Source organism: Rhipicephalus microplus, chromosome X, assembly GCF_043290135.1.
Source record: "Rhipicephalus microplus isolate Deutch F79 chromosome X, USDA_Rmic, whole genome shotgun sequence".
In the NCBI taxonomy this organism is placed as follows: domain Eukaryota; kingdom Metazoa; phylum Arthropoda; class Arachnida; order Ixodida; family Ixodidae; genus Rhipicephalus; species Rhipicephalus microplus.
The window spans coordinates 67,568,549-67,581,890 of record NC_134710.1 but is presented as its reverse complement, the minus strand read 5'-3'; the positions used below and the strand labels follow the sequence as shown (position 1 = coordinate 67,581,890).

At 39.2% G+C, this 13,342-nt stretch overlaps 1 protein-coding gene across 1 annotated transcript in view; it reads right to left on the bottom strand.

Moving 5' to 3' along the window:
* Nucleotides 1–7,594, bottom strand: part of Srp72 (signal recognition particle 72) — an 80,727-nt gene extending 73,133 nt beyond the window's left edge. Inside the window, exons 1-8 of the mRNA XM_037426947.2 lie at nt 7,383–7,594; nt 6,890–7,007; nt 6,650–6,770; nt 6,493–6,558; nt 4,537–4,611; nt 4,342–4,459; nt 422–494; nt 265–345 (exon numbers count right to left, since the gene is read on the bottom strand). Of these exons, the coding sequence (XP_037282844.1) occupies nt 265–345; nt 422–494; nt 4,342–4,459; nt 4,537–4,611; nt 6,493–6,558; nt 6,650–6,770; nt 6,890–7,007; nt 7,383–7,488 (758 nt within the window). The 5' untranslated portion in view covers nt 7,489–7,594. The remainder of the gene's footprint in view (nt 1–264; nt 346–421; nt 495–4,341; nt 4,460–4,536; nt 4,612–6,492; nt 6,559–6,649; nt 6,771–6,889; nt 7,008–7,382) is intronic.
* Between the last annotated feature and the right edge of the window lie 5,748 nt (nt 7,595–13,342).

Sequence of the window (13,342 nt, the reverse complement as noted above, 5' to 3'; positions counted from 1 at the left end):
AATCATTTTCTTGATATTTTCGATAATTCAGAAATCGGTTGATACAATCACTATTTTTGGTGTCGTGAAATTCAAATTAACAAGCTTTTCTGTACGCTTAAACACAGCAATTGTGTTGTCAACGAGAACAAACTGAAAACCCTCTCGCACCGGTTCTCTTAAATGACATCTCGAAATACAATATAAGAGCAAGGACCCATGGCTGCAAAGTGAGGTGTGGAAATGAGTAATCCAGTACCAGGAATGTGACACAACTCTACTCACCGTTGCTTGAGTGTTAGATTGTACAGCTTCATAGCCTGTTCAGGGTGGCCTAACCTCTGCTTGACATAACCCAGCTGTGACCTGCAAGAAAGTGTACTTGAACACTTCAGCCACAATTTTATGACTGTATAATGCATGGATTCTAATAGTAGCTTACCTCACAATGGCCAGCTCTTCCTCAATTTCATCCTCAGGAAGATCATCGTCTTCCAGAGACTTTTTGCATAGTTCTGTTAACAATGCAAAGTACTTGCAGTGACACAATCACAATCCCAACAAATAGTGAGATTCTGCACACACAACTCCGTAATATTCAAAATGGATGCAAACATTTTATTACTTTGCTTAAATTTATTTTAACTATGTCATACAATCAGCTTCCCACAATTTGACCCTAAAGGGACCATCTGAATTGGTCAATTATGCAGCTGAGTGAATTAAGCATCACACACAATGAGTTAAGCATCACACACAGGTGAGCTTACAACTTTGATTTTTCATGCACATTATCTACACAACCGCAGTGCACTTACAGGAAAGATTGTTAATTAATGTTACATCGAATGAGAAGATGTTACAGCAATTACACTATAAGCACATCTATTGCTGCCTTCGCTTAAGAAAGCATGATCTGTAGGGCTAAAATGAAAACAGAATGCCTTGCCTCTTGTACAAATTACAACAGCAAAGTGGCAACTTGAAAGAGTTGGTCAGGCATATTAAAATAATTTGGGCTAGACAACATAAACAAAGAAAAGGAATAGGGGTATAGACATATAATGCAAACATCACACCAAGTCTAATGCATTACCTCATGCTCTTTCGAAAAACTAATTTGCCATGGATGCCAGATCATCTAGTGCAATTTTTTAAAGGGCAGCTCTTTCTGCCCACACCTGCAATAACTCTTTCGTTACCAAGCCTATTCAAATCGATCACCGGTGATCGACGCTTTTCGGTCATTGATTTTGGCATGTTAAAATTATTTCTCGTGCACCCAGCACTTTCTAGTAGTTAGTTTAGCCACTCAACTTTCGAAATTTTTTTGAATTTGCCGACTTGGGCATCACAGCCATCTTTTTACAGATTTTTGCGCGAACCAATGTCATGTGTAGTTGCAAAAATGCACTAGGTTGGTGAACTTGACAGAAGTATGTGCCCCTCATGATTATGCTACAGTAACATCGAAGTTCTGTAATGAAAAGAAACTCTGCAAGCCAAATATCGAATCGATGAGTTAGCTTTGCAATTTGACAGAGTTGAGTAGTAATAATTGTTGGAAATTTGTGCTAGCTCATGAATAGAGAGCTGTTGCTAGAAGTCGGGAAAATTTAATTCTGCAAAACAATATTTCCCAAGGTCCACTGCATGTATAAAGTGTGCAGGTGGCTCTCACAGCCAGTTTCCAGCCACTTTAGTTTTGCTTGTATCGTTATATCAGACACAGGGTCACATCTAGTGTGACTAGTAGCTCCTATTATGCGGTCATCACAAGCGCATGGGTGCGCATCAACACTGCAAAACACATGCACTGCTTGAAACTGTCCTGAGACCCCACCTGAATTGAGTGAGAACAAGCTGAGATTTCATGGATGACAGCACCTCAGCTTCAAGTTTTATGGGGACGATATTTCGTGTCAGCCTGAGACATCCGTAGCCGTTCATGGGTTTGTTTTGTGTACATCCTCAAGTTATCTTCTCCACCGCAAGTGCACATAGCTTCTGACCTTTGTGCATAATTTTATAGTTACCAAGGTTACATGCGTGGTCCACACTTCGCTAGGGCGTGGTGTGGTGGCGCTGGCTGCAGACCTTCTCCTAACGGCAAGAAGGCCCCCGGAGCACATCTTGGCCCTGACTACAGTGCGAAACATTTTAGAACTGCACATGATATGGTCCATTTTTTACTACGATATGCAGAAAGATGCAAAGAAATATGCTTCAATGCATATATTAGAACGCCAACCTATGCAGAGTGAGGTGGCTCGTGGAAAGAGGTGACGCTAAATGAAATAGCAAAGTTCATTGGACATCTCATTTATAGAGGGATTATTCACATAACGGGTTTCCATCTATACTGAAATACCTAGAGACTCTTATCGCAAGGCATTAAGAATTTACTGAGTAGAGTGTACGAGTACACTTGTGTCTCCCGAAAACCATGCAATGCTTCACCGCATGGCATGAGCAATGAAGCAGCACCTCGTGGTTCCGATTTTTTTTTTGTGTGTGTGTCTATGTGAAGAGAAACATTTTGTACAGCATTTATTTTTACACTGTTCCTGGGTCATTTATCTACAAAATGTATATTCTGAATTTTCTTTGTTTTGAATATTTTTGCATATATGGTGTTTTTTTATTCCACTGTTTACCAGCCGGTGACGAAAATTTTCACACTTTTCACATTCTTATTCATTCTAAAATATGTTTGTTGCTCTACAACCTATATTTTTTGGAAAGAGCATTTTATTCTGCAAAGTTTGGTATGCCGCAATGCGTGCTGGAGTGCTTTTCGAGCTGGCAAAAACGATCTTCCCGAGACGTATAAAAAACAACTATTCTCGCGCAGTAACGAAAGAGTTAAGCAGCGTCACCATTGTTGGCGCCACCGATAGAGCAGGATGAAAGAGAGCATAATAGAGACTACCCCAAGAAGTTTTCCATCACGAGGACCAGCAAGCCATTGTGTTAGCATCTGCCGTCTCAATGCCTTGCGCCTGATCGCGCTTCTTGTGACAGTGCAACTCAAGTCTCTTGCATGCAGACATGAGAAAGCGGGTTGACCTGCGAAGCTTGGAAGATGATGTGCGTTAGTTGAAGAGACACTTTTTGTGTGGATCACTCTTGTGCACTCGAACCCTTTATAGTCCAGTGCAGTGTTCGTGTCAATCGGTGGCAGTGGAAGTTGGTGACGCCAGGTCTGCCATGTTATGTTGGCACGAAGACCAAGCTTTCTATACTCCCACTTGTGCCATCCATATTACCTTGAAGCATGAGCATTTGCTCAACTTATTGCAAAATCAAAACATTAAACAGATAACTCAAAATTTGCATTAGACAGTATCGTAAATTTTGGTGACTTTTGTTTATTTATTTGTTCATGTTTTTCTCTTTTTTTTTCCTATTACAACAGAGGCCACAAATAGGCCACATGAACAGAGAATATTATGCTTCTTGTAAAGCAAAATCTTGCAAATCCTCACATTACCAAAACACTCTGTTCAAAACTGTACACATTCTTAACACACACCTTATAATCAATGTAGAGGCCAACCTACCAGCAATAGCCAGCAAACAAGTACATTTATTAGCATGTATTCATCTAAGAGCTAACTCGACATACTGTGGATAATTCAAAACGGGGCATTTTTGAGGTTATAACATTTAGTGCAAATGAATGGACCTAAAGCGAAATTGCACAATGTGTATTATTTCCAAAATACAAAAAAAAGTGCTCCACACTCACTGCAATGGAAACAGGCTGCGCTGACTGACGCTCCCATGTTTAAATAAACATATATACCCTATAAAGTGGACGAAGTATGACCGCCACCGTAGCTTAGTGGTAGAGCATCAGACGCGTTATTTGAAGGTCGCAGGTTTGGATGCTGTCAGTGGCAAGTCATGTTTTCGTCCACTTTTCTTTCTTCACATTTACAACTACTCCTATCAACATCCCCTATACTTCTCTTGGCATTATTGACTGTTGTCATTCATATCATAAGGGCATTCATTTTATTAGAACGGTAGTGAATTCCATCCAATAAGGTATGTAGCATTTTTTTAATAAACTATTTGAGTTTCACCAACAAAAAAGAGCACTTAACATTCATTTCTGCAGACCACTTGCGTGAAGTTTTTGAACGTCTACTTGTGTCACTCAGGCACAAGTACAGATAACCAAGAAAATTAGAAGGCCTCTTTATCGAAAAAATGTGCAAACAAAACTTTTATATGCGAGGCTACCAGAACTCATTTAATTGATGTTTTAATCATTAAAAAATAGTTTAACAAGTTCAAAATTCGTAACCACTCTTAAAAAACAAAAACAAAATAGCAAAAGAAAAATCTCCTTGCCTTCAGCTTGCACAAGCTTTTGAAGTGCATCAGCATACTTTCCCAGACCCAGCAAAGTGCAAGCCTTATTGTAGCACAACTCGTACGAACTTTCTTCTAGACTTGGAGCACCTTTCACCTGGAAAGTAAAGTGTGTGCATGCTATCAAAATACATTAGGCTAGTTTCCAAGCACTTAAATATGAGAAGCACAAACCTCTTGTCCAGTTTGCATTGTCAAGGATGCTATGACAGCAGCGAGATTTGTTTGTCTTTCCTCTTCATACTCATCCTGAGGGAGACAAAAAAGAAAGAAAACAAATGATTTTACTGCTAAGACTGTAACGGTTTTTTAGCATGAAAATCTTTCGTAGGGTGCATTTGAACATTTTTTTATTATGCTGACAAATGCCCCCAAATTATATAATGTTTTCATATTGTAACAGTGCAAAAGGTGAAGCACAAAGGTTGATAGAAAGTCCTCCTTTTCCTATATCATGTTTATCCCTTAAATTTTCTAATATAGGCCGGGATGTTCAAATAAGAAACAATTTTACTTCTACAAGTAGATTACCCTTCCACAATACAAATTCATCACTCTTGACACTTAAAGATAATAGGTAGGCCAGGAAGGGTGTAAAAAAAAGCAGCAGCAGTGATGCTGCCTTGATGTTTCTGCACCAGTTTGCCATGTATTCATAAATATTCACTTCTGCTATAGTATGTGCAATTCTTTCCTAGCAAAAATTGAAGCAATGTGTTCCAATGAAGCCAGGGACTTAACAAGGCAAATTTCCAGAAGTTTTATGACGATGATGTGGCCAAACCACACAAAAGTACTTTAACATTTGTGACATCACAAAGACACAGCACTGATGGCAGTATCAGAATGAAATTCATGAAATAAACCGTTGGCCTTCATGACCACTTCTACAAATGAACATGTGGTCATAAAACTACAATAACAGAGCTCCCAAAGAATAATTTTTCAGTTTAAAATTGGTTTAGTGTTCAACGTTGATGTGCATTTAAAGTATTTGATTAAATTCAGATATCTTGTCAACAACTAATTGAGCAAATTCTTTACTGCCTGAAAAGGAGATATGTGCATTGAAGAAGCCGTAGCACAGTATCCAAGTTGTTCGCACATATGACATTGTGCTTCATCTACTCGAAAAATCACTGTCTTAATGGAATACACCTATAGTGACAGAATAGTTTTATTTTGATTAGTATGTACGTAGGTATAACATACAACACAAACACATACCTGCCAACCTGTGAACAACAATATTATTAGAAATTCTACAAAACATGACACCCAAGTGGGAAATAGTATGCATTTCTTTCGAAATCTTCGATGCTCACTCTGGCTCGCTCGGTCATGTGCCACACAACATCAGTACTCACAATGAGTGTCAGCACAAAAGGCGATCATGTGAGCCAGAGCATCTAAAATGCCGCGATGTACTGATTGACAGTGCCCTTCTCAAAAATGAAACAGAAACTGTATGAAAAAAAAGCTAGAAAATTATTTAGGGTGGCCTGATGCTTGGCAACAATTTTTTTTATGGTTTTGAAATCCAGGATCCTTGTATAAAAAATGTAAAATATGTCAGCCCTCCTCTATATCCTAGCAACACCAGCTTAGCCTGATGCCGATTTCACCTGCTGCAGACACTCAATAAAGATGTTAAAAGGAAATTAACCTCAGAGGCTGACATCCTTTCACCATCACATCACTTGCAACAGAACTAAAAAAATGGTAAAAAGTCCATTTTGTGAAGAGATTTTGTTTACACAAAGCTTGGTTGATTTGATATATGACGGTTAATGGCACAAGGGCCATTTCATGGCCAAAAAGCACCAGGCCATAATGTGGGATGTGATCAATGATATTGAGTAGCTGTATACAGGAAAAATATTCTGCACACTAAAGGTCACAAAACTTGATGTGACATTTGTAGAACTGTTGATGCTGAACTTACTAAGTGTTAGCAAGCACAGACATAATCAGGCTTGATAACAAACCATCTAATTACAAGTAGGCCAGAGGTTTGATGGGTGTGACTCACAATTTCTACAAAGCAAGAAATGCAATATTGTATTATGAAACCTCATTTCATGCTCCTTTCATTACTTAGATAATACGGTTCGGCATCAAACAACTAACCTCAGAGTTCTTGATGAGGTCTTTGTAGACGTCGAAGCATTCCTGGTAGTTTTCAAGTCTATATAGCTGTAATAAGTGGAGGCAACAGGATTATGGACACAGCTTCTACAAAGGCACCATAGTTGAGCCACTTCAGATGTGGCTAAACATAACATACCACTTGTGCTTTTAGCTCCTTCACTCTGAAGCTCTGAGTAGTAATGCAACTTAACAACTTCCATGCCTCCTTGGTATCATTCAATCGGTATAAACAATATGCCTTTTCAAAAGCCATGTCTCTGTGGCACAAAAAAAAAAGAGAGAAAGAGAACAAATTAGTGCCACAACCACATTTGGCTTTGCTTGGTACGTTAAATAGACGCCAGTAACTGTTCGGCTATGACAGTTGCATACATACCCTATGTGTTTGGAGTTTTTATTGATAACATCAATTGCATCCTTGAAGTTCCCTAATTGTATTAAGCACACCACCTTGCATTGCAACGCTCTTTCTTCCGTTGGAAACTCGTGCAAGACTGAAACAGAAACCGGTCAGGTATTACATGTCGATGTTTAAGCAACTTAACACGCCTATTACGGAGTGTTAAATAAATGACAGCCCTTTATTTATTGGCAACTATGTCACTCAATGTTATATATCGTGTATGCACCAAGCGATAGCTGGTAATGAGCAATGAAACGAGTCAACAGTTAAGCAGTTAATGTTATGCAAGGGTGTCGCCATATGGACTTCACAAACAACGGCTATCACGATTGTATTTCATGGGAATTTATGATAGAAACAGATAGTTGACGTCAAGGGACGCGTGCAACACCTATCAATCACACGCAATATGAAGTGAGACAGACCTGAAGACGAGTGTACACATACCACGTGAAGACGTACTTACTTTTGTCGCAAACCTTCAGGGCTCGGTCGTATTCCCCGCTTTTCCCGTAACGGCTCAGTTCAAGGTAAAAGCTAGACAAAGCAGCCGACGTGTTCGTTTGAGCCATGTTTCAGGCAGGAAAGGAAAAAAAAAAGAAAACACGCCGCACAAACTTCGCCAATTCGTGCCAGCTTCGCTCGCCTCGTTGCCTCCAGCGATAGACAACGGCTATGTGGCCAGCCGATTGCTGCGCCGCCTAAGTGCCTATATAAAGACATTAATTTCAGAAAATAATATTACTGCGTTAAAGCCAACAGAATATATTTTAAATGTATATCAATGTAGTGAGAAAAATTCGAATGTTTTGTGCGCAAGCGTTGTCATACTATTCCAAAACACTCGTAGCAGACGCTTTTATTCTACTGAAAAGAAAAGAGATTGCTTTCGCAGCCTGTCCCGCTTATAAATGTATCTGTTCTTTTAAATTTTGGGCTAATAATGCTAAACAACGTGTTTTTATATTTCAATCATGCATGACAACGCCACATTTCCTCAAATTTCTAATTTCTCACGCTTATCAGAAACTCACTATCACTAGGGAAGTTAGCTGAGGTAAAAACTAAAAAGTAAAAAAAAAACATATTGAATCACTACTGTTTATATATCTCTGACGCCAGATCAAATATATTCAATATTTAAAAAATGTTCAGAACTTCTATCACTGTTTCGCGAGAATATCAACAGATCTTCTATCACTGTTTCGGGTACATAAAAGGGCAGTCGACTGAGACAGTGTAAATTAACATCGTCGAAAAAAACGAAAATAAATTTGGAAAGAAAACTATTAACTATGGTTATCTTCATGGACCTAACCAAAGCTTTCGACCTTGTAAACCATGCCATATTGCTGCAAAAATTTGACAAGCATGGTATTTGTGGAGCACCATTAAGCCTCATTAACCCACATCTCCGAAACCAGCGACAGTATGTAGCTGGGAACCATATGACATCATCTTAAATGATAACTAACAGAGGAATTCCCCAGGGTTCTATTTTAGGCCCTTTTCTTTTCCTGGCATACATAAACAATTTACCCGACTATATCTCAGAAGACTGCATTTTGTATATGCGGATGATACCAATAACTTTCTGAGAGCTGAAGCGAAGACCGAGCTTTACAGTAAAGGTATGTCCTGCTAAAGCTATCTAACTGGATCCGAGCAAATCACTTCTCGCAAACACAACGAAAACTAACTATATATAATTCACTGCAAGAAACACCCGACTAATGAACACTATGTTGTTGAAGGGGGCCAACACTTTTTGGTCAGAAAAGGTGCCGATCGGTGGTAGAGGCTTCCGACAACACGCGAGCCGTATATTAAAGCGCAGGATGCGGCCTTGAATTAACAATAAAGTATCAAAGCCAACTAAAAATTGCTTTCTCTTCTCTCGACAAATGACGGAAGATGTTCAAAAATTGCACGTAGGAAATCCATCTATCAGCCATTGGCTGATTTGAACATGGCGCGCTCTGTCATTACTGAGATCGCCACCGGAGTCCATGGCTTGTCCACGTGAGCGCGCGCGATCGCAGTGGAAAAGCCGCGCATTCAAATAAAAAAAGTGCCCAAGGTCACGAGGCGCACGTGACGTATTTCTTTGCCCCTTTCATCTTTCCCTGCTAGGCTTCCAGCGCTTTCGTCGGGACGAGAGAAGAGAGAATGCGTTGGCAGCGTGCGATAAATCTTTGTGACTCCGCTCGTACGTGACGGATTGATTGATTGATATGTCGGGTTTAACGTCCCAAAACCACCATATGATTACGAGAGACGCCGTAGTGGAGGACTCCGGAAATTTCGACCACCTGTGGTTCTTTAACGTGCACCGATATCTGGGTAGACGGGCCTACAACATTTGCGCCTCCATCGGAAATGCAGCCGCCGCAGCCGGGATTTGACCCCGCGACCTGCGGGTCAGCAGCCGAGTACCATAGCTACTAGACCACCGCGGCGGGGCGTACATGATGGATTCTTAAAATTTTTGTGCGGCGTTGAACTCGTGAGGCAATAAGCTCGTCTAGTGAATTAATTTCATGTTTACTTGAATATATATATATATATATATATATATATATATATATATATATATATATATATATATATATATATATATATATATATATATATAAGGGAAAGAAGTGCATACCTAAGGGCTCGTTTTTCCGTGTTTTAACACAATATAATGAGATCTAACAGACAGTAATACCAAGGAATGTAAATAAGCAGAAAGAAAAGTGGATGAAAAAATAACCAGCCATGAGCAGGAATATATATATATATATATATATATATATATATATATATATATATATATATATACATACGTACATACACACACTTATCCCCTGAGGAAGGGAGGACCCCTCCCGAAACTGTTGGTAAATAAATATATTTATCCTTGTTGATAACGCTCCCGTTGTGCCATATTCCATACCTTCACGATGACTAACTGGCCCGTTGAATTATTACTCTCAGTATATATATATATATATATATATATATATATATATGGAACAAAAATACCTATCTATAAGAAAATACCAATATTGTATAAACTGCATTACATTTTTCCTTTGCACACCCTTCACACTCTTTATATCAGTTTTATACATTCACACATACTCCACCACTTTATTGCCAATTATTGCAGCACAGATTACTGTGCTACCAGCCGTCCTTTTCCTAAAAAGGACCAATTCAATTGCATTTGCATACCCATTGCTTAATATCCTTTCTGTGAAATGCTGTATTGATTACCATGTTCTTGTATTGTTGTATAAAATCATGCATAAAATTCAACTGTGTTCTTCTGTAAAAATTACCAAAACAACCCATACCCCACACGATCAATTACCTCCAGAACATTAATCATTATAAGTCTCGCACAAATTATGGATCATTCACATTCACACATACCGCATCACATCTTTGGAACAATCTACCAACAGACCTAACAGAAGGCCAGTGGTTTACCTGTTATAAAATTAACTTATATTGGTTCATGCTCTCTTGTTTGTTTGAATTTTACCCCTATTCTATCTCCGTTATACTGATTAATTTCTTGAACTCTCTAGTGTTTGTATAACTGAATACGACATGAGGGCCCCCTTCACAACTCCTCTGCGAAGTATGAGATTGTGGTTATATCAGAAGAAAAGAAAAGAAAGGTGCCGACCCGTAACTGTCTCTCCTTACGAGGACACCTCAACAGGTCAGCAGAGGAATGGGATATGGGGAATAAAAGATATAGAGAGAAGGAAGGAGGGATAAAAAGAATAGAAGGAAAATAGACGGATAAGAAGCCGCCAGCCAACGAGAGGAAAAAAGAAGGAGATAGGAAAGTGGGGATCCGGTCGAAGCAGTCCAAGGGCGGGGTGCCACAATGCGAGAGCTGCACGGCATCAGGAGACCGCGGAGGGCGAACCATTCGGCGGGAGCTACGCTGAAGTCGGAGATCGCGAGGTCACAACCGTCCAGCTTGAAATCCTCCGAGTGAATCCTCTGCGAAGTATGTGGCCCAGCCTTTATAACAAAACTGATGAATACATCTTCTTGTGAATAATAAATGAATATTCAAAATGTTCCTGCCCACCACCTTACTACATTGATAACATTAATTTAGAATCACTGACTTCATATAAATACCTCGGCGTGTACATCATAGCAAACCTTAACTGGTCTACCCAATATCGTGCACCTAATCAGCAAAGCTAATCACATGTTAGGTTACCTTCATCAAACTTTTTTTGGGAAGGGGGGGGGGGGATGAGGAGGGAGGTTGTAGGAAACTATGTTTTCGGATATTGTAATACTGAATTTCGTCACAAATACTTCGCACAGAGTACATATATTTGTACTATACAATTTATAGGAGCAGTGCACAAATTATTTTTTTTTCATTTTCGGCAAAAAAGCTTTACATTGCCTCGATCATATCTATAAAGACTGAAGCGTGCACATTTAGTATACACATAGCCAATGAAGAAAAAAAGACAGAATTACGATAGGCAGCGTACGTGCTGTACGATACCTGTCTTTACGTTGACTGAAATTCAGTGTAGGATGACACATGCACATTTCTAACAAAGGCCCAGTGGGTTCTGCCATAATCCCCTCTACAATTCTGTAAATAAGCATGGCCCCCAAAAATCCGCTGCAGAGGCTGTGATCGGCCTTGGTACTCCTAGTTCTGCAACAGTCCAGAAAGGGGACATTTTAAATTTCCTTTCTCTGTAGAAAAGGTATAGTCGTAGCTATTTTGAGACATACTTGCAAAAGCCTTTGGTCGCATATATTAGCAGTTCACTTCCCTTTCCTCTCCTGGAACATTATAGCCTTTGTTTGTCTATGGTCCTTTCTTAGAACCTGTTAGCTTATAAAGATGACCTCGAATTCTGCACAAATAAATGCAGTGTTTACAATGTGCAACTACCACATCAAATTTTATTATTGTATCAAGAGCTTAATTAAGCACTTTACAAGCTTTAGTATAATGATGCTCATGCAGTGGTGTAGCTACAAGCTGCCTATGTCAACCATCGCTTCTTTTTTTTTGTTTTTTTTTACGTAATTCCTCATCCATTATATTCACGCAATTTGTCACGACGCTTCCCTTCCCGCTCCCCACGCCCACAGTTGTCCTTTCCCCCTCCTTTATTCTGAATGGTTGAGAGGGTACAAAGCATATACATGTTAGCACTAAGGAAATCAGCTCTAGCCTTGAAGAAGACAAGTCCGTTTGTCAGAACGTTGGCTTGAGCACGCCTCTGTTTACGAATTTTTTCATTCCTCCTTGCTGTTTTTTGGATGACCAAGGTAAAATAGGCACAAAATTTTTGTGCCTTTTACCTTGGTTGGCATTTTCCTTATTTTGCAATTTTTTTTCCGACCAGACGGCATTCCGTCAGACTCTTGACTATAAACAACCTTTTCAGGTCAGTTAACATAGAGTTTAGACTCAGTCCATTAGTATTGATGGCAAACAGTTTCATGTCCTTTTTCCATGACAGTTAACACTCCATGTTCACTCATTCTTGTCAGTTACATCTGTTAACGCTTTTTCTGAAACTTTTCTGCACAACTGTGTTTGTGTGTATTATTTCATGAAGTATTTCATGGTTCATTTCCTTAACGCGCAGTTTTCCATTGTGTAGTATTATATGAACACATCACACAAATATATAAATTTATTATACCTGTTCCTACCGCCTCCCTTCGACCACTCATTATACATTGGTCTACAGGTTACAATGTTCTAAAACAAGTTAGCGAAATACAAATGCTCAAAACATTTTTAGAACTAGATTCCAAGGCCTCAATGAGGATAGTCTCCATGAAATACTAAACACTGATTTGTTAACTGTGCCACGTGATTCATTGTCACATAAAGATTCCATACTGTTCCTGGATGTCCTTCAGTAAACTTTGGGGAACGAATTTTCCACCCATTACCACACTATGCGATACTTATTGCCATTACAATGTGCCATTGATTTATTATTCTATATGGGAATGCCCAGCTTATGAAAAATATGTATGCAGGACCATAAAATAATACAGACTGTTTTTTCATGAATGCATTCCACTTAAATGACTATTCATCTAAAATATACTTATAACCGTGAGATTACAACAGATTGATACCCAATCTTGAGGTGCTTATTCTTATCAGCCTTATAAAGGGATATGAGAGTAAAAAAATGTCATTTTGCAAAATTAAACATTTTTTTATTTTAAATTGTTTACACAAGCTTAATGTCTCTACTTTCATTACCAAGAAATCAAGGTTGTCTTTAAATTTTAATTACGCTAAAATTGCCTTCAAAGAGCACAAGGTGGTGACCCATTGGTGACCCGGAGAACACGCCCTTCGCCCAGCGGCCCGCTGCCATGTTCCCGCAACTCTGCCCGCCAATGCCG